The sequence below is a fragment of the Hemiscyllium ocellatum genome, chromosome 11 (genome assembly GCF_020745735.1).
Source record: "Hemiscyllium ocellatum isolate sHemOce1 chromosome 11, sHemOce1.pat.X.cur, whole genome shotgun sequence".
Classification (NCBI taxonomy): Eukaryota; Metazoa; Chordata; class Chondrichthyes; order Orectolobiformes; family Hemiscylliidae; genus Hemiscyllium; species Hemiscyllium ocellatum.
This window is the reverse complement of record NC_083411.1, coordinates 94,666,817-94,686,233: the sequence shown is the minus strand read 5'-3', so window position 1 is coordinate 94,686,233 and position 19,417 is coordinate 94,666,817. Positions and strand designations below refer to the sequence as shown.

The 19,417-nt window shown below is 41.1% G+C and overlaps 1 protein-coding gene across 1 annotated transcript in view; it reads left to right on the top strand.

Moving 5' to 3' along the window:
- Nucleotides 1–19,417, top strand: part of shroom4 (shroom family member 4) — a 153,208-nt gene that overhangs the window by 8,548 nt on the left and 125,243 nt on the right. The window contains exon 2 of the mRNA XM_060831987.1: nt 6,645–6,796. Coding sequence (XP_060687970.1) covers nt 6,645–6,796 — 152 coding nt within the window. The remainder of the gene's footprint in view (nt 1–6,644; nt 6,797–19,417) is intronic.

Genomic DNA, 19,417 nt, shown 5'->3' with positions numbered 1-19,417 from the left:
GGAAGGATCCCTTAGGGCCTTGGAGAGAAGCAAGGGAGGAGGTGTGGAGCAAATTTTGCATTTCTTGCGGTTGCAGGGGAAGGTGCCGAGAGTGGAGGTTGGGTTGGTGGGGGGTGTGGACCTGACGAGGGAGTCACGGAGGGAGTGGTCTTTTCGGAACGCTGATAGGGGAGGGGAGGGAAATATATCCCTGGTGGTGGGGTCCGTTTGGAGGTGGCGGAAATGACGGCGGATGATACGTGTATGTGGAAGTTAGTGGGGTGGTAGGTGAGAACCAGTGGGGTTCTGTCCTGGTGGCAGTTGGAGGGGCGGGGCTCAAGGGCGGAGGAGATGCAGTGGAGGGCATCGTCGATCACGTCTGGGGGGAAACTGCGGTCCTTGAAGAAGGAGGCCATCTGGGCTGTAAGGTATTGGAACTGGTCCTCCTGGGAGCAGATGTGGCGGAGACTAAGGAATTGGGAATATGGGATGGCGTTTTTACAGGGGACAGGGTGGGAAGAGGTGTAGTCCAGGTAGCTGTGGGAGTCAGTCAGTCAGTCAATCTTCCGCAACTACGCTGGCACCACACCCCACCTTTTCCTCCGCTACATCGATGACTGTACCGCCGCTGCCTCATGCTCCCACGAGGAGGTTAAACAGTTCATCCACTTTACCAACACCTTCCACGCCGACCTCAAATTCACCTGGACCGTCTCAGACTCCTCCCTCCCCTTCCTAGACCTTTCCATTTCTATCTCGGGCGACCGAATCAACACGGACATTTACTATAAACCGACTGACTCCCACAGCTACCTAGACTACACCAGGAAAGTTAGAAATAGATTATCGTGTCTGAGGACATTGGAGAAAAAAGGGAAGTTGGAGGGTGAGCTCATGGAGTGGTGTTTTAAAGAGAGAGTCATAGAGATGTACAGCTTGGAAACAGACCCTTCGGTCCAACCTGTCCATGCCGACCAGATATCCCAACCCAATCTAGTCCCACCTGCCAGCACCCACCCCATATCCCTCAAAACCTTTCCTATTCATATACCCATCCAAATGCCTCTTAAATGTTGCAATTGTACCAGCGTCCACCACTTCCTCCGGCAGCTCATTCCATACACATACTACCCTCTGTGTGAAAAAGTTGCCCCTTAGGTCTCTTTTTATATATTTCCCCTCTCACTCTAAACCTATGCCCTCTCATTCTGGACTCCCCCACCTCAGGGAAAAGACTTTGCTTTTTTTTTCCTATCCATGCCCCTCATAATTTTGTAAACCTCTGTAATGTCACCCCTCAGTTTCTGACACTCCAGGGAAAACAGCCCCAGCCTGTTCAGCCTCTCCCTATACCTCAAAACCTCCAACCCTGGCAATATCCTTGTAAGTCTTTTCTTAACCCTTTCAAGTTTCACAACATCTTTCCGAAAGGAAGGAAACCAGAATTGCACGCAATATTCCAACAGTGGCCTAACCAATGTCCTGTACAACCACAACATGACCTCCCAACTCCTGTACGCAATACTCTGACCAATAAAGGAAAGCATACCAAACGCCTTCTTCACTATCCTATCTACCTGCGACTCCACTTTCAAGGAGCTATGAACCTGCACTCCAAGGTCTCTTTGTTCAGCAACACTCCCTGGGACCTTACCATTAAGTGTAGAAGTCCTGCTAAGATTTGCTTACCCAAAATGCAGCACCTTGCATTTATCTGAATTAAACTCCATCTGCCACTTCTCAGCCCATTGGCCCAGATCCTGTTGTAATCTGAGGTAACCCTCCTCGCTGTCCTCTACACCTTCAATTTTGGTGTCATCTGCAAATTTACTAACTGTACCTCTTATGCTCGCACTCAAATCATTTATGTAAATGACAAATAGTAGAGGGCCCAACACCGATCCTTATGGCACTCCACTGGTCACAGGCTTCCAGTCTGAAAAACCACCCTCCACCACCAACCTCTGTCTTCTACCTTTGAGCCAGTTCTGTATCCAATTGGCTAGTTCTCCCTATGTTCCGTGAGATCTAACCTTGCTAATCAGTCTCCCATGGGGAAACTTGTTGAACACCTTGCTGAAGTCCATGTCGATCACATCTGCTCTGCCCTCATCAATCCTCTTTGTTACTTTCTCAAAAAACTCAAGTTTGTGAGACATGATTTCCCACGCAGGAGAAAGTGAGGACTGCAGATGCTGGAGACCAGAGTTGAAAAGTGTGGTGTTGGAAAAACGCAGCAGGCCAGGCAGCATCTGAGGAGCAGGAGAATCGACGTTTTGGGTATAATCCCTTCTTCAGGAGCCACCACCATGGTCAAGCTCACTGGTCTATATTTCATTGGCTTGTCCTTACCACCCTTCTTAAACAGTGGCACCACGTTTGCCAACCTCCAGTCTTCTGGCACCTCACCTGTGACGTTCGATGATACAAATATCTCAGCAAGAGGTCCAGCAATCACTTCTCTGGCTTCCCACAGAGTTCTTGGGTGCACCTGATCAGGTCCTGGGGATTTATCCACCTTTACCCATTTCAAGACATCCAGCACTTCCTCTTCTGTAATCTGGACACTTTGCAAGATGTCGCCATCTATTTCCCTACAGTCTATATCTTCCATGTCCTTTTCCACAGTCAATACTGATGCAAAATATTCATTTAGTATCTCCCCCATTTTCTATGGCTTCACACAAAGGCCGCCTTGCTGATCTTTGAGGCGCCCTGTTCTCTCCCTAGTTACCCTTTTGTCCTTAGTATATTTGTAAAAAACCCTTTTGGATTCTCCTTAATTCTATTTGGCAAAGCTCTCTCATGTCCCCTTTTTGCCCTCCTGATTTACCTCTTAAGTATACTCCTACCTCTTTTATACTCTTCTAAAGGTTCACTCGATCTATCCTGTCTATACCTGAGTCGATGATGCAGTTGAAATAGAAGGATAAAACCTCAAGATTTAGAGCCATTAACCGTATTGGTGAACAAGGAGACCTGGAGAGGAATTTGGGTGATTACACTTTAGTGGGATTCGGGCTGAGAGAGCAGTTTTTAGTTCTTGTGGGCAATGTGAGCCCTGGGATTGGTATGAGGGAGACAGAACAAACTAGAGAAACATGGAGTTGAGGACTAGGACCGGGGCTCAATTGGAGGAAGTTAGACCCAGTGGGGCAGTGGTATGGATAGCCTCAATCTTAGTGAGAATAGAGCCCACAAGCTCCTCTCTATTATTCAGGGAAATGAGGAATCAAGGGAGAGATGGGCTAAAGGTTGCATTAGTGTTATACTTTGCATTCCAGGGTGATCCTGAATCGGTGAGCGGTTTTAGCAGATGAGCAGGGCATGATGATACTTTAACAAAAGTACCTATTCAAGGTGGCTCAGGGAATCCCTATTGGACTTGACCTGTAAGCCTCTCTCGGTTCATCCCTGAGATTGCACTCTGTGGCAGTCTGGAATATAAAAATCTTACAGATTAGTTTAAATTAGTATCTTTATCAATGGCATCAATGTTACACTATAATATAGATACCTACAAACAGGGCTTGAGCTAAGGTTTTAAAACCATTGAGAGTTACTAGAGTCATAGAGATGTACAGCACGGAAACAGATTCTTCGGTCCAACTCATCCATGCTGACCGGATATCCCAACCCAAACTAGTCCCACCTGCCAGCACCAGGCCCATATCCCTCCAAACTCTTCCTATTCATTGATATTGATAATAATGATAATAATATTACTCTCCCCATTGCTGCAAACAAGCTTCTTTATACAGAAATTGATACTGAGATTACAAAAACACCACATATCCTCAATCAGATAAGCAGTAATAAAATGGAAAAAGTTTGTAGAGGAAGTGAAACTAATTGACAGACCTGAGTACGCTTAACTAATTAAGCTGCGTGCACATCAGAGTGGGAAGCCTTGATCAAGCCAGGCCAAATGCCTTAGCTAGATAAGCTTCCCTTTTAAATGTACATCGTTACAAGGGACTAGTCTAAACCATGTGGGAAAAAGTCATGAGGTAACCTCGCCCAGTATCATTGTCCTACAAAATGGCTTTTTTAAAAAAAAATCTTAGATTCCCAAAATGCAAATTAAGTTTATAACATTCCCAGATCTTGAGCTCCAGGGAACAACACACATTCAATCCATGACAAGCAAGTGTACACTCAAATTAGACCACAAAGAGTTAACCTTTCCACCAGCTTCCGTCCTCTCTCTCTCTGTCTCTCTTTCTCACATTTGAACATCTTCCAGTTTCAGCTTTTGTGTTTGCCTAGTTTGTAAGGTTAATGAGACATTCATATTCCAGAAGAGTCAAGACTAGGAAATGAGCTTCATAAATTCAAATCTACTCCGTGTGGTATACCTGAAAATATGTCAGGATCATTCTATTACTTACATATTCCACTCAGCTTATTAAATTACAAATTCTTTTCCTATTGAGTATGAGTTTTGTTAAGAGTCTTCATTATAAACCAGAAATTCAGTTATCCAACTTCCAACTGTAAAATATGAGCAGCTTTCAGCCCTCTGGGTCAAAAGAAAGTACTGCCACACATTCTACAAGTGAAGAAATGTTATCACCTTATTTATACTGATCCATTGACACTAAGAACAGATGTCCTTAATTCTTCTGAACAAATGCATTCCCCCCCGCCCCCACCAATTGATGAAGTGCTTTCCTGTGTATTCTGTCGCAGATACCACATGTAAGGCTATAAGCTTTCTCACTTTGTGGTCCAGCCAGATCTGGAAATAAATGCTGAAACTAGTTGTCTGATATATCTACTGAAGGTTGTATTCCCTTGACCAAAAGGGAATAATATGAGGGTTGAGCTAGGGCAATAACCAGAGTGTATGCGTATGTGAGAGTGATGTCTGCAATGATGGTACTGGGGACTAAAGGGGGAAATGAGGTTTAGTAATCCATAGTCACAGAAACAGTGAGTTGAATGGAGTTTTAACTTTGAAAGGATTCTAGAAATTTATGAGGGAATGGTTATTTCCAGGGATGGACACAGAATATGGTGGAATCTGTGGATTGAAAGGGTGAAATGAATGGAGAGAGTGATACAAGGTAGTGATTAAAGATGGCCTTATCTGTGAGGTGTATGATTGGAATATTGACACTGTGTGAGATGACAAAGTCAAAGGGGGTGTCTGTGCATGAGGGTTTGGGAATTTACATGGAGGGGAAGATTTAGGGAGTTTATGCAGGCAGTGAACTCTAAGTGGATGAAGGTTAAATCACTCCGGATGAGTTGGTATTCAGTGCTGAGTCTGAGAGAGAAATGCAACAGTTATGAGACAATTTATTATCCCGTAGAATATGTAAAGAATAAAGATTTTGAATGAAAAACAAGATGAGTGGAACAGGGTGAGAAGCCCAGAGGAGAAAGAGGTTAAGCCAAGGAGCGGTTTAGTGATGAGTGCAATACCTCCATCATTGTTTTATAGAATCCCTACAGTGTGGAAGCAGGCCATTTGGCCCATCGAGTCCATATTGATCCTCCAAAGAATATCTCATGCTATCCATGTAACCCTGCATTTCCCATGGCCAATCCACATAGCCTGAACATCTCTGGATACTATAGGGAATTTAGCATGCCAATCCACCTATACATCTTTAGATTGTGGGAGGAAAGTAGAGCACCTGGTGGAATCTCATGCAAACATGGGGAGAATGTGCAAACTCCACACAGTCACCCAAGGATGGAATCAAATCTGGTCCCTGGCACTGTGAGGCAGTAGTGCGAACCACAGAGCTATTATGCTGACCCACTGAGCCACCGTGCCATTCACGTTGAGTAAAGGCAAGAATTTGTGATAAGAGTCCATGAAGGTCAAAAGAAAAGAGTTCCATTTGTGAATGGCATCATCTAACTTAAAAAGGCATGGAGGGAAAAAGAGCTTTCAATCATGCTGAGTTTAGAGTTTAAGTTGGGAGAATGGAGCCTTGTTGAAAACCAATTATTCAGAGTGAAAGCAAAGTCTTTAGATGAGCTAGGTAAAACCTAGCAATTTCTTGTTTTGAAGTAGTTGACTTAGAAGTGGCGTCTGATGACATGGATACCAAAGTAAACTGGTGTGGATGGGAAAATGGCTTTAAACAGTGGCTGGAACTTTGTTAGCTGTGAATTTATCAAAGCAGTGGGAGATGAAAGTTCATGTTAAACTGAGGATGAAGACTTTATGCTGCTGGGAGTGAGGTGTACAAAGGTATTGTGTAAAATGGATTGGTTAGAGAAAATGATTCAAAATGGATTTGGTATATGCAGTCACCAAAATAAAGTGAAAAGAACAGCAGTAATGGTGAACAGGCTGAACATGCAAAAGGTAACCTTTAATGAAGAAAGGAATAGAATGTTTTCAAGGGTAAGCTCAGTTTTCAATCATCATCCAGCTGTAAATATCACTTATGTGCAAATGGAGCAATGTAGGTTATTTGACAATAGTTGGACTGTCTTGTCAATAAAGAAATAAGATTGAACCTGTGACCTTCCTCGATGGTGCATGTCAGCACCTTTAAAAACTTTTGAAAGGTATTGTAAACTGCAGAATGCTGATTTAAGTCAAGTAACTAATGTTGTAAAATTATTCAGCTGCACTTGTTTATTTCAGTTGCAGTTGTAAGTTGTAGCACTCATTTGCAATTCCTAAAATATCCTTTCAGATTGAGGATGGAGGCAAAGCTGCTTTGTCAAGAAAACTACAGGTTGGTGATGAAATTGTAAACATCAATGGCTCCCCACTATATGGCTCAAGGCAGGAGGCACTCATCCTCATTAAAGGATCCTACAGGGCATTGAAGATGGTGGTGAAACGGTAAGGAATAAATCTATAATTATCAGAAAACCTCAACAAATTCCATTCTGTTTCAGTGAAATTATCAAATTTGAGTTCACTGAGAAATAATTCCTTTGAATTAATAGAGATGGACATCTACCTTCTAGACAGATAAATGTGCTGGTTGTCATTGTGTGTACATAATTTTGTTTTATGAAGCAAAACTGATGAATGGGACCAATAATTTTGGGTTTCTGCTCTTCCACTAGCTCTGCACTACTTGCATGCCAACACATGTTACTACTTTCCAGTTCACTCACTCAACCCTGCTATTGACCCACAAGCCTGTGGCTACTCTGGGTAGTTTGCTTGTGTCATTGATCAGCATTTAATCTAACTTGGCAAACCAGGCAGGGGTACTGGAATCAGAATGTACCATTTCAAAGTTAAGCCAATGTTCACAAAGAACTGGGAGAAGTGCGTAATCAAGGTTTGTGTAAAGATTTGTAGCTCAGGTGCCAATTGTTGTAGTTGTGGGTATGTTCACCGAGCTGGGAAGTTCACTTGCAGATGTTTTATCCCCTGTCTAGCTGACATCTTCAGTGCTTTGCAGCCTCCTGTGAAACACTACTGTACTGTGTCTTCTGGAATTTATTTGGTTCTATTCCTGCTATTTCCAATTCTGGTTATTCATTGTAGTGGCCAATATATTAGGTCTAGACCAATGTGCTTGTTGATGGAGTCCGTGGATGATTGCCATACTTCTAGATAATATTAGAAGAATATGAAGATAAAAAATAGTATCAGCGTAAAAGGGACTGTGGTAAGGCCCAAATTAGTTTTATACCAATGTGGACAAAATGACGGTGTAAGCTGCAGGGGTGGAAATGGGAGAATATAATGTGATGGTGATTACCAGCAAGGTCCAGTAGGTGGTACTCAATACAAGATGAGGGGAAAAATAAGGGGAAGGTGGCAGCATTGATTAAGTTGAATAATAGGACTCTGAGAATATCCTGGAGAGGTCCAAGATGAAATCTGTTTTATTAACGAATAATAAAATCTCCATTACATTCTGAAGTAGAAATGCAAAAACTGGAGAGTAGGGATGGTTGCAATCTAATGAACCTTGTTTAGACTGGAATTGTAATCATGTAAAGGTGAGGAGGAAGAATTTGAGGTGTTCAGGCGAGCTTTTTAAAAATCCATATGTTTATAGCCCAGTGAGTGGGAGGCATTGATTCATCTGGTTTATTTGAATGGTGAGGGAATATTTGGCGATAATAATCTTGGTATCATAAGATTGAGATGAGCAAAGGAAATGGCCAAGATGCAATCCAGCATAAAATAAAGAATTAGGATTGAGAACAATCGAGCTGAGATACATTGGAATCAAAGATTGGTAGACAAAACTGTACGGGAGCGATCAGCTACCTTTTAAAAGAGGAACTGGTTCAAGTAGAGTTGAGGTACGCTCTCAAGTGGGAAAAGTAAGAGAAACAAATTCAAAGCAGTCTGGCTGATAGAAGGAATAGGAAGTAAAGTGAAGAAGATAAAGTGGGCAAATGCTCAATGTAAGTTTGATTAATGCAAGAATGAAACAGGTTGAATACAAAAATATTCCGAGAGGAGTGAGAAAAATAATAAGTATCAAAGCAAGAATAGGAATATAGACTTGAGATTACCCACATTGAAATCCAAAAGTTGTCATCAGCATTTTGTATCATATTCTGGATTAGTGGTGCTGGAAGAGCACAGCAGTTCAGTTTCGGGGAACATCAATTTCACTGCTCCTCGGATGCTGCCTGAATTGCTGTGCTCTTCCAGCACCACTAATCCAGAATCTTGTTTCCAGCATCTGCGGTCATTGTTTTTACCATTTTGTATCATATGTCATATCATCTTACAATCAGCAATCCATTTGTTTGCCGATCCCTCTATTCTCTCTCTTGCTCGCTGACCCCATCTCTATGTACTCTGTTCATTCCCCCTCACCCCCAACCATAAACATAAGTACAACACTTTGGCATCTATTTTCAGTTCTGACAAAGGGTCATTCCATTCAAAATGTTAACGTTCTTTCTTCCCACCAGACCTCCAGAATTTATCTAATAGTTTCTGCTTTGGTTCCAAAAGTCTTTTTTAATCACTTTTGGGATGTGGGCATCAGTAGCTGGGCCAGCGTTCATTGCCCAGTGCCTGTGATAAGCTGCCTTCTTGAATGGTTGCTGTCCATGTTTTTGCCATTGCCATTTTAATGTCAGGTGGTCTGGCTGTTTATGTTCCTTTTTTCCCTTTCTTGCAGTTGATAGAACTGATTAGCTTGCTAGTCAACCTCAATGTTGTGGATCTAGAGTTGCAGATAAGCCAGACCAAATAAGGGTGGCAGTTTCCTTCCCGAATGGCATTAGTGAAGAGATGCATTTCTTCTGACAATCAACAGTGGTTTAACTCCAGATTTTGATTGAATTCAGATTCTGCCATTTGTCATGGCAGGATTAAACCTGGGTCCTGCGCATATTACCTGACTGAATTAATGGTCTAAAGATAATACCACTAGACCATTGACTCCCCTGAGGTGCACGAACAGTAAAAGAAGGGGTGGAGTTAATCGCATAGCAAAGGTGGATTTATAAATGGAGCCAAAAGGCATGGTTGAGATAATTAATGAGTAATGTGCATCTGTCTTTACTGAGGAAGAAGATGTTGCCTGAGTCATAACGTTAAAATAGATAATTGACACACGAGCTAAGAGAAAAGTTACTTCACCAGATTGGATTAGATGCATTCAAGGCTGCTAAGGAGATCAAGGGTGAGAATTGTTTAAGTGTTGAAATCCGCTTCTAATTTCAATATGGGTAATGAAAAAATGCAAATGTTCAAAAATGAGTGTAAAGATAAGCCCAGTAATAACACAATGGTTAATGTAACTACTGCGATAGTTTTAGAAATTTTAGCAAAGTTTTAGAAATATTTAAAAGTATTTTCTAATCAATCTATTCTGAGAAGTTATCACAAACCTGGGACTTGAACTCCTATCTCCTGGCTAAAGGGCAGGGACACTACCACTATCCAACAAGCAACCTTAAAGTTTTAGAAACTTAGAAAGGAGATTATTAACAGTCACTTAGACAAGTGTGGTTTGATTAATGAAAGTCATCATGGATTTGGTAAGGGCAAATTGTGCTTAACAAATTTGATTGAGATGTTTGACAAGGCAGCAGAGGCGATTGATGTGCTTTACACAGACTTTGAAAAGGCATTTGAAGTACCACATAACAAGCTGGTCAACAATGACCATGGACCGGTATCAGAATCTCATGTTGAACTAACTAAATGATCTGTTTAATACAATTGCAGATGCTGGAAATCTGTAACACAAAACAAAAATTGCTGGAGAAACTCAGTAGGTCTGGCAGCAGCGGTATGGAGAAAACCGTTAGTGTTTTGAGGCTAGTAGCTTCTTCAGAAACATTGGGAAATGTAGTTCCTTGTGGATGTTGGTCAAGCACCAGATTAGCTGTGTATTTGAATAATGTTGGTATTTCTTGCCCAAGCATTCTGAACAAGTCACTGAACTCTAAATGTTAACTTTGTTTTCTGTCCACAGATGCTGCCAGATCTGCTGAGTTTCTGCAGCAATTCCTGCTTTATATGTTAGAACATCTATCAAGCAAGGTTTCATTCTGGGATATGTCTTATCCAATAGTACTATCAGTTGATATCATAATAGTTATCATAAGGATATATCAGCTTTGTTGCACAGCATTTGTTTCAGCAACTTGTTACAATGTCTCGTGACGTGATGTGGACTCAAATCTATAACTTATTTTTATTCACTCATGGCCAGCCCCTTTGAGAAGGTGGTGTTGAGCTGCTTTCTTGTGCTGCTGTTGTCCATTTGCTGTAGATTAATCCACACGCTATTAGGGAGAGAATCCCAGGATTTTGGTCGCGACAGCGAAGGAATGGTGATTGCCTTGGAGGGGAATTCGCAGTTGATGGAGTTTACATGTATCTGCTGCCCTTGTCCTTCTAGTTGGAAGTGATCATGAGCATAGACGATGCTGTCTAAGGAACTTTGGCAAATTTCTCAAAACATTTTGTAGATTGTGCAGGGTGCTATTTCTGAGCATCTGTATTGGAGGGAGTAGATGCTTGTGGTTGTGGTGCCAATCAAGTGGGCTGCTTTCATTTGGATGGTGTCAAGCTTCTTGAGTGTTGTCGGAGCAGCTGTCATCCAAGAAAATGGGGAGTATTCCTTCACATTCCTGAATTGTGCCTTGTAGGTGGTGGACAGGCTTTAGGGAGTCAGGAGATGAATTACTCACTGCTGTATTTCTAGTCTCTGACCTGCTTTTGTAGCCATTGTATTTACATGGCAACTCATGTCGAGTTTCTGATCAATGGTAGCCCTCAGGATGTTGTTCATGAGGGATTCAATAAAGGTAACATCATTGAATTCGAGGGGCATTGATTAGATTGTCTCTTATTGGAGATGGTCATTGCCTGGCATTTGTGATAGATTTTACATGCCACTTATCCCTTGATATTGTCCAGATCTTGTTGTGCTTGAACCTGGACTGCTTCAGCATCTGAGAAGTTGTGAATGGTGCTGAACATTGTGCAGTCATTGGCACACTTCCCCACTTCTGGCCTTGTAATGGAAAGATCATTGATGCAGCAGTTGAACATGATTGGGCCTAGAAAACCTATCCTGAGGAACTTCTGCACAGATAATTGACTTCCAACAACCACAACTATCTTCCCATATGCCAGGTATGATTCCAACCGATGGAGAATTTTACCCCTGATTCCCATTGATTCTATGTTTGCTAGGGCTCCCTGATGGCTGTAATGAGGTCAGGAGATGAGTGCAGAGTGTGGTGCTGGAAAAGCACAGCAGGTCAGGCAGCATCCAAGGAGCAGGAGAATATACATTCTGATGAAGGGCTTCTGCCCAAAACGTCAATTCTCCTGCTTCTCGGATGCTGCCTGACCTACTGTGCTTTTCCAGCACTACACTCTCAGCTCTGATCTCCAGCATCTGCAGTCCTCACTTCCTCCCAGGAGATGAGTGGCCGTAACAGAACCTGAACTGGGCGTCACTGAGCAGGTTATTGATAGCACTTGTTGGTTACTCCTTCCAGCACTTTCTTAATGGTTGAGTAGGCTGATGGGGTGGGAATTGGCCAAATTGGATTTGTCCTGCTTTTTGCATACAGGACATACCTGGGTAATTTTCTACATTGTTGGGTGGCACTGTGGTTAGCACTGCTGCCTCACAGCGCCAGAGACCCGGGTTCAATTCCCATCTCAGGCAACTGGCTGTGTGGAGTTTGCACATTCTCCCCATGTCTGCGTGGGTTTCCTCCAGCTGCTCTGGTTTCCTCCCACAGTCCAAAAGTGTGCAGGTCAGGTGAATTGGCCATGCTAAATTGCTCATAGTGTTAGGTGAAGGGGCAAATGTAGGGGAATGGGTCTGGGTGGGTTGCTCTTCGGAGAGTCAGTGTGGGCTTGTTGGGCCGAAGGGCCTGTTTCTACGCTAAGTAATCTAATCTTAAAAACCAACAGATTGGTAAGGATCAGGTCAAATATGTTCTTCCCTCTTTTTGGTTCTCACACCACCTGCCACAGACCTGATCTAGCAACTATGTTCTTGAGGACCCAATCAGCTGCTGCTGCTGAACCACTTTGGTGGTGGGCATTGAAATCCTCTACCCAGAGTACACTTTTCACCCTTGCCATCTCCGAGCTTCCTCCAAGTGTTGTCCTACATGGAGGAGTACTGATTCACCACATGAGGGAGGACAGTATGTGGTAATCAACAGGAGGTTTCCTTGCCCATCTTTAACCTGATGCCATAAGATTTCATGGCGTCCGGATTCAGTCAGGACTCCCAGGGCAATCCCACTGTGCCACCATTTACATTGGGTCTGTCCCTTGTCTGCGATATAGTCATACTCCATAATCATTCCTGGAGACAATACCGGCCTGTTGCTTCAGTAGTCTGTGAGACAGCCCTCCTAAATTTGGCACTAGCCCCTAAATGTTGGCAAGGAGGATGTTATGGGCTTGATGGGGCTGTTTTAGTCTTTGTTGTTTTCAGTGCCTAGGTCAATGCTAGGTGATTCATCAGCTTCTTTTCTTGGTGAGACTTGTTGGCAACTGAATGGCTTGCTCGACCATTTCAGAGGACAGTTGAGAGTCAACAAGTTGCTCTGGGTCTGGCGTCTCATGTAGGTTAGACCAGGTTGATTTCCTTCCCTGGGTGGGGTTTTTCTGACAATAGTTTCATGGTCATCAGAAAATTCTTAATTCCAGATTTTTATTTTTATTGCATTGCGAATTCCACAATCTGCCATAGTAGGATTGGAATCTGGATCCTCAATCCAGAAATTAGCTGAGTTTCTGGATTAATAGTCCAGTGGTACTACCACTGCCATCACCTGCCCTTTGACAAAGCTGTCTGTCTTTGTCATGGGAAGATACTGAATGGAAGCCTGGGAGCTGATGATGTAAGGCGTGAATTTGTTGGTAAGTAACTTCTTATATTCCATGAGTTCGTTGTGGATATGAGCTCCTTACTTGGTCGTCCCAGCTACTACTTACTTATTGCCAGCTATGTGATCAGGTATGTAGACTGATCTTTTAAATCTAGCTTGTACATTTCTATACCCTGTCCACTGTACCATTTTTAATGGCAGAACTTGAGCCACCATCCTGCTGCACATTGGAATTCATTTACAAAATCCATATTCCTTATTACTTCTCCCTACCCTTACATACCCACATCTCCATTTCCTGCACTGTATTCTCTGATTTCTGTCAATTTGGCTTGGGCTTTCATCAGGTGAAAGCAGCTACATCAGCTTCTTCCTGGGATTTGCCAATTTTGTTTTTAGCAATTTTGAGCAACTCATTTGACATTGAGAAATCAGTAGTTTCTTGTTTGTAAGTGAATTGTCTAGATAATGCAAAATCATACTAGCTTACAAAACAATTATAGTTCTGAGTTGTTGATAATTTTATATTTGTCAACTCTGGTAAAGTGCTGCAGAAAATGTTTGTGAAGGACACCAGTGATAATGTGTTATGTTCAATAGGGGGCCATCTACCACAACTAAAGAGGGTTAACTGGCCTAGGTGCAGTGGTGGTTCTCTGTATTTGCTGATGTTTGTTTAATTACGTTTGGCAGTTCTCATCAAATCAGCAAATCCTTATTTTTAACATTTTCTCTTTAATAATTTTGAAGGTTTCTTGTTCCTTCACAAAATGACCCATGGGTTTAAATAATTCTCCCAATTAATACTAAATGTTGATTTATGCTCAGTGCTGCATTTGCCAGTTTTAGTCCCAACCACAATTTGGAACTGATTACAATTGACTTCTCTGTCCTAGGCTAACAGGAGAAAATTAATCAGTTTTCTAATCATTGTCCAGTGACCTCCGTTGGAAAGTATGTGTTTTTGTGGATATTGGGCAAGAACTGAATTAGCTACAGTCTGCTTGGCAATTGAATAACTTAATAGTTTTTGCCCAGGCTGTTGCATAATTGGTAACTTGTGCCTCTGGAATTATACCCAGCACTTTGAAAAAAGAAGCTGAGATAACTGTGGAAAGGGAAAAAAAACTTTTTTTTTGCTCCTGATCTAGTTCAGGTTGAAGGCGAGAAGTTTTTTTTAATCTTCTCAAAAACAGCGATGCTATGTACTCTTGGACCGAGGTCATACAGTCCCTTATAAAAAGGAAGTAGTTACCTGATGGAGGAATATTTTAAAAATATGGAGAACAGCAGGACTAGACCAGGTGCTTTGTGAAGAAAATGATAACCAAGATTTCAGTTATTAAATGTACTTTTTTAAAAAAATCATGACATTCTAAAAGTGTTTACAGGTGAAACTGCGATCTGTATACCATGATGATAAAAAGAGCTTTGGTGACATTTGCACTGGGATACAGCCCAGTCAAAAGTAAGTGGATAATTGCTTTTTATTCAGTATTATAAATGGATTTTGAACATTTTCAGTTGTAAATTGGTAATACCTTTGTCAGCTATTGTAATGGGGACAGTTTAAATAAAATATGAAAATAACTTTGAAATGAAGCATAAAGTAAGATGTGGCATTAGTAGTTAAAAGCTAAATTATAGGTACTTCTGTAATGTATGGATAAGCATCTTTGCCAAAAGTAGAAATAGTGATTAGTGTTTTGTTGAGAATCTCATCTATGGTGTCTTGGAGGGGCTATTACCTCTGCAATGTTTGATTCCACCTGATTTTCTAAAGCTGACTGTGTTTTGCATTCATAAAATTTCATACTTGGAAAATATTTGTGCATTGACTTTGAGTTATCTGTGCTAGTGATAACTCAAGTTCAATTATTGAAAATCTTTAATTGCAGTAATTGTATGAGAAAATGTATTTTGGGAAAACTCAACCCTATTTCTATTTGTTGTGTCTGTATTGTGCAAAGCAGCCCATATTGTGGCACTGTATTTGCATGCTGATTCAAAGGTTAGTTGGTGGAGGAAGTGGTAAAAAGTTGACATGGCCATGAGGGCATTCTTATGTGATAGAGTTCATTTTTCTAGGTGACAATAGATGCTTGTACTTAAGCACGTCTGTTGAATATTGATGCCTGATCCAAGATTGCTACAATACCTCATAGCCAATTGCTGAGATCTTGTGACCTTGATATAAAAATGTGAAAACTAAATAATTATATTTGTGAAAAAAATTAAACAAATGTGATATATCTTCAGAGACCGTGTATGACTTTGTGTGTTTTTCCAGCATATTTAGTTTACATTTCACACAATATTGCTTTTTTAAAGTGATTTTAGTTTCTTGTGCTGAAGGTTGCTTTCAAATGCAGTTCAAAATCTTTGCCTATTATTAAGAATGCTGTCAACCACAAGGTGAGTAAATTGTAAATTAACATAACTCATTTTGTCACCTTTTTTAGTTTGTGGTGTTTCAAGTTAAAGCAGTCGAACCTTTGTTAAACATTCTAATTGCTTAATTTGAGGATAAAATGATTATGAACAAGAAATTATGGAAATATTAAAATAAGATAGAAGCTTCTAAAAAGAAACTCTCAATTAGTCTCTGTGGTATAGTGTGTTGCTTACAGTCCTTGTTGCTGCAGAGAATTGGTTGACATTTAAAGTTAGATTCTGCAGCTGTGATGGTGTTGTAGTTGAATGGGTGGTGTTTTCTTTTAAGAGTGAGTTCCACAAAACAGAAGAGTTTGGAAGGAATTCACAATTCCTTGATCTAAGTCAATTATGCTGAGTTCCTTCTTACGGTTATTCCTTACATTTTCTGTTTCTTTGTAAAGTTAAAACTCTCACATCTTTCATTGTAATGTGATCCTAGTTGTTGTTATGACTAGATAAGTCTGCTCCTGGACTGATATTTGATTTTATAGAAGTGATTTTTTTACTGAAACACAGCATGCGTTGCTGCAAATCATTTTTTTCCCTCTGGGTTTAGAATAAAATACAGGTTTATGCAAAAGATAAAAATAAACCAAGCTAGTTTCATATAACACAGTTTTGAAAGATTTCTAAACATACAGTAGAAAACATATTTTCATCTGTTCCAGCAGCATCCCTTTAAAGAATCCAAACACCAGAGAAAATTTCCTTCTCTATCAAATCTATAGGTTTGATGTAACTATTGATTTTAATTCCCAGTGTTGAAAATCTCAATAGCCTCTTCACACAACTAAGCTAAGACGAAGGAGGAGAAAGTGAGGACTGCAGATGCTGGAGATCAGAGCTGAGAATGTGTTGCTGTAAAAGCGCAGCAGGTCAGGCAGCATCCAAAGCGCAGGAGAATCAACGTTTCGGGCATTCCTGAAGAAGGGCTCATGCCCGAAATGTCGATTCTCCTGCTCTTTGGATGCTGCCTAACTTGCTGCGCTTTTCCAGCAAAACATTTTAAGCTAAGGCGATCTCAGCTTCAAATAACCCTTTAAAGACTCTAACCAAACACTTCAGGTGTGGAATTATGGAGGGACTGTCGAGGTGGTAGGCAGTGTTCAGCATCCTGGGGCCAATGCTGCAGACTGACTGCTTCCTCCTTTCTTTCCTTGCCCTTTTTTTCATCTTTTTTTTTTCTTCATCATCTTGTTGGCAGTGATGGAGAAGGTGACATTGCAGAGGAAGGAGGGGGGCTGGAGTGGGTCTCTTGGTAAGGTGGTGGACTGGCCTGACAGCGGAGTTGGAAACTCATGGTTGTGATCTGCCCAGAGCGTCCACTACTGGAGTTCAGAAGGTGGTGGCTGCAGCAAAGCCAGGGCTTCCTGGTTATTTCAGGCCCACAGCACTCCCACTCATCCCTGCCTTGCCGATAACCAGGAGCCACAGCTCCTGGTTAATGGTATGCCTGGAGCTGTGGCTCCTGGTTATCGGCAAGGCAGGGATGAGTGGGAGTGGAGTCGGAGGCTCCTGGTCATGAGGCGTGTGTGCGTCCAGTTCTGGACCCAGCATCTGCACCCATCGGTGAGGTGAGCCCAACCACAAAGAGAATGGCACCTGAAGAGTGATGACTGAGGTAGGTATGGCACAGATGGTCTACTGGCGATGCAGATGTCATGCTGAGCTGGCTCAAGTCCCTGGATTTATGGCGGAGGCAAGATGGACTCTCCTTTCAGCTATTTTGTTTTTATTCATAAACTAATCAAAATGGTGCCAGATTGTGGTGACAGTTGAAGCTTTTTACTGTATTTTACTGTGCTGCTCATTGTAGAGTACAAGTGCCAATAAATCATTATTCATTCAAAATCCTTCATCTGAGGTAACCTGTTTCCTAATAGAGTCATAGAGATGTACACCATGGGAACAGACCCTTTGCTCCAACTTTTCCATGCTAACCAGGCATCTCAAATTAATCTAGTCCATTTACCAGTGTTTGGTCCATTTTTCTCTTAAACCCTTCCTGTTCATATGCCCATCTAGATACCTTTTTTAAAAATGTTCTAATTGTTGCAGACTCCACCATTTCCTCTGGCAGTTACTTCCATACGTGCACCACCCTCTGCATGAAAAAGTTGCCCCTTAAGTCCCTTTCAGTTCTTTCCGCCCTTAATGATTCTGAATAAACTCCTTTTCTCTCAGTGAAACTATTTCATCCATTGAACTTCAACCAGGATGTCTGCAGGCTGAAACCAAAAGCTTTCCCAGCTATTAGTTTCCTCCTAAACAAAAATAAATCCAAGTCCTAATCCTTCTAACTGAAAGCAAACTAATGCTCTCCGACATTTACTCTGTTTATAAAGCTCTCCTAATGCAAACAAATTCATATTTCCATTCCAGGAAATTTCTCTGTCATAGTAGCAGGAAAGAAGCATGTTTCCAGAAATATTGACAGGCTAATTATTGAACTCCACCTCATACATACTGGACCAAATTACTCATGCCATTGGTTCAAACTAACTCTAAAACAAATCAAATGAAACGTTATAATAATCCCGCATCTTGCATTGCAGTCGTCTGTTTGCAAGATCTTAATATTTTGAGAATCTTTCCGTGTCTGGGCACATCTATCGAGAATCCACTTGGAACCTGTAACTGTATATTCAGGTGACTTGTAGCAACCATTTTTAAGTCGCTTAGGTTAAAGCAAAATTAGGATTTCTTTACAAAATCTGAAATATAAATCATTATTCATTTAAAATCCTAAAACTAAGGTAACCTGTTTCCTAATAGAGTCATAGAGATGTACAAATTGGGAACAGACCCTTTGATCCAACTTTTCCATGCTTTTTCAATAATGTCAAGGATGTGGAACCGGAAAAAAAAACTGGGATTTCACAGAGAAAAGTCATCTTGTGAATCAGGTTGCAACCTGTTGCTAAAACATGGAGAAAGGCAGCCAAACCAAATTAGCATTGCTACCTCTATTCACAACAGTCAAACTAAAACATTCAAAGACCCTCAAAATTGACCCCAGTGGTTCCCAACCAGACTTTTGAATAACCAAAGTCTAGATTAGAGTGGTGGTGGAAAAGCACAGCGGGTCAGGCAGCATCTGAGGAGCAGGAAAATCGACGTTTTGGGCAAAAGCCCTTCATTAGGAATAGAGTTTTTACCTTTTGAATAATCAATTCCAGGCACCGGTTTGTATCTTAAACAAAATACTTCATTTTTTATTAGCCATATATTAACTTTAGTAGAGCAAAATCCAAAAATCTTTGTTTTTAACCCCATTCACACACAATTCTGACAATTAAGAGATACATAAAAGAAATAACAAATCAGAACTAAACTGGCCAGATTATTTTTTAATAGATACTTTTATTGAAAATTTAACATTTTTACAAGTTTACCAAAATTAAAAAAAAACAAGTATAAGCATTGATATACAATTAAAACTTAAATAATAACCAAAATTTATCAAACAGAAAAAAAAACAAAACTCATCTGACTACTCATCTAACCTACAACTAACCAGAGTGTATAATTAAGTCTCTTACATTATTCAGAGAAGGGGAAAAAAAAACAACGGATATCACAGAAATTGAGTAGTGAGATACATGCTCGGAATGTGTTAACATCAGATCATAACAAAACCCGTATTCATGTGGGATTCCTCCCCCAAAGAACCCCGGACCAGCCAGGTTTGCCATCTCAATTAAATAAAAACCCTTGT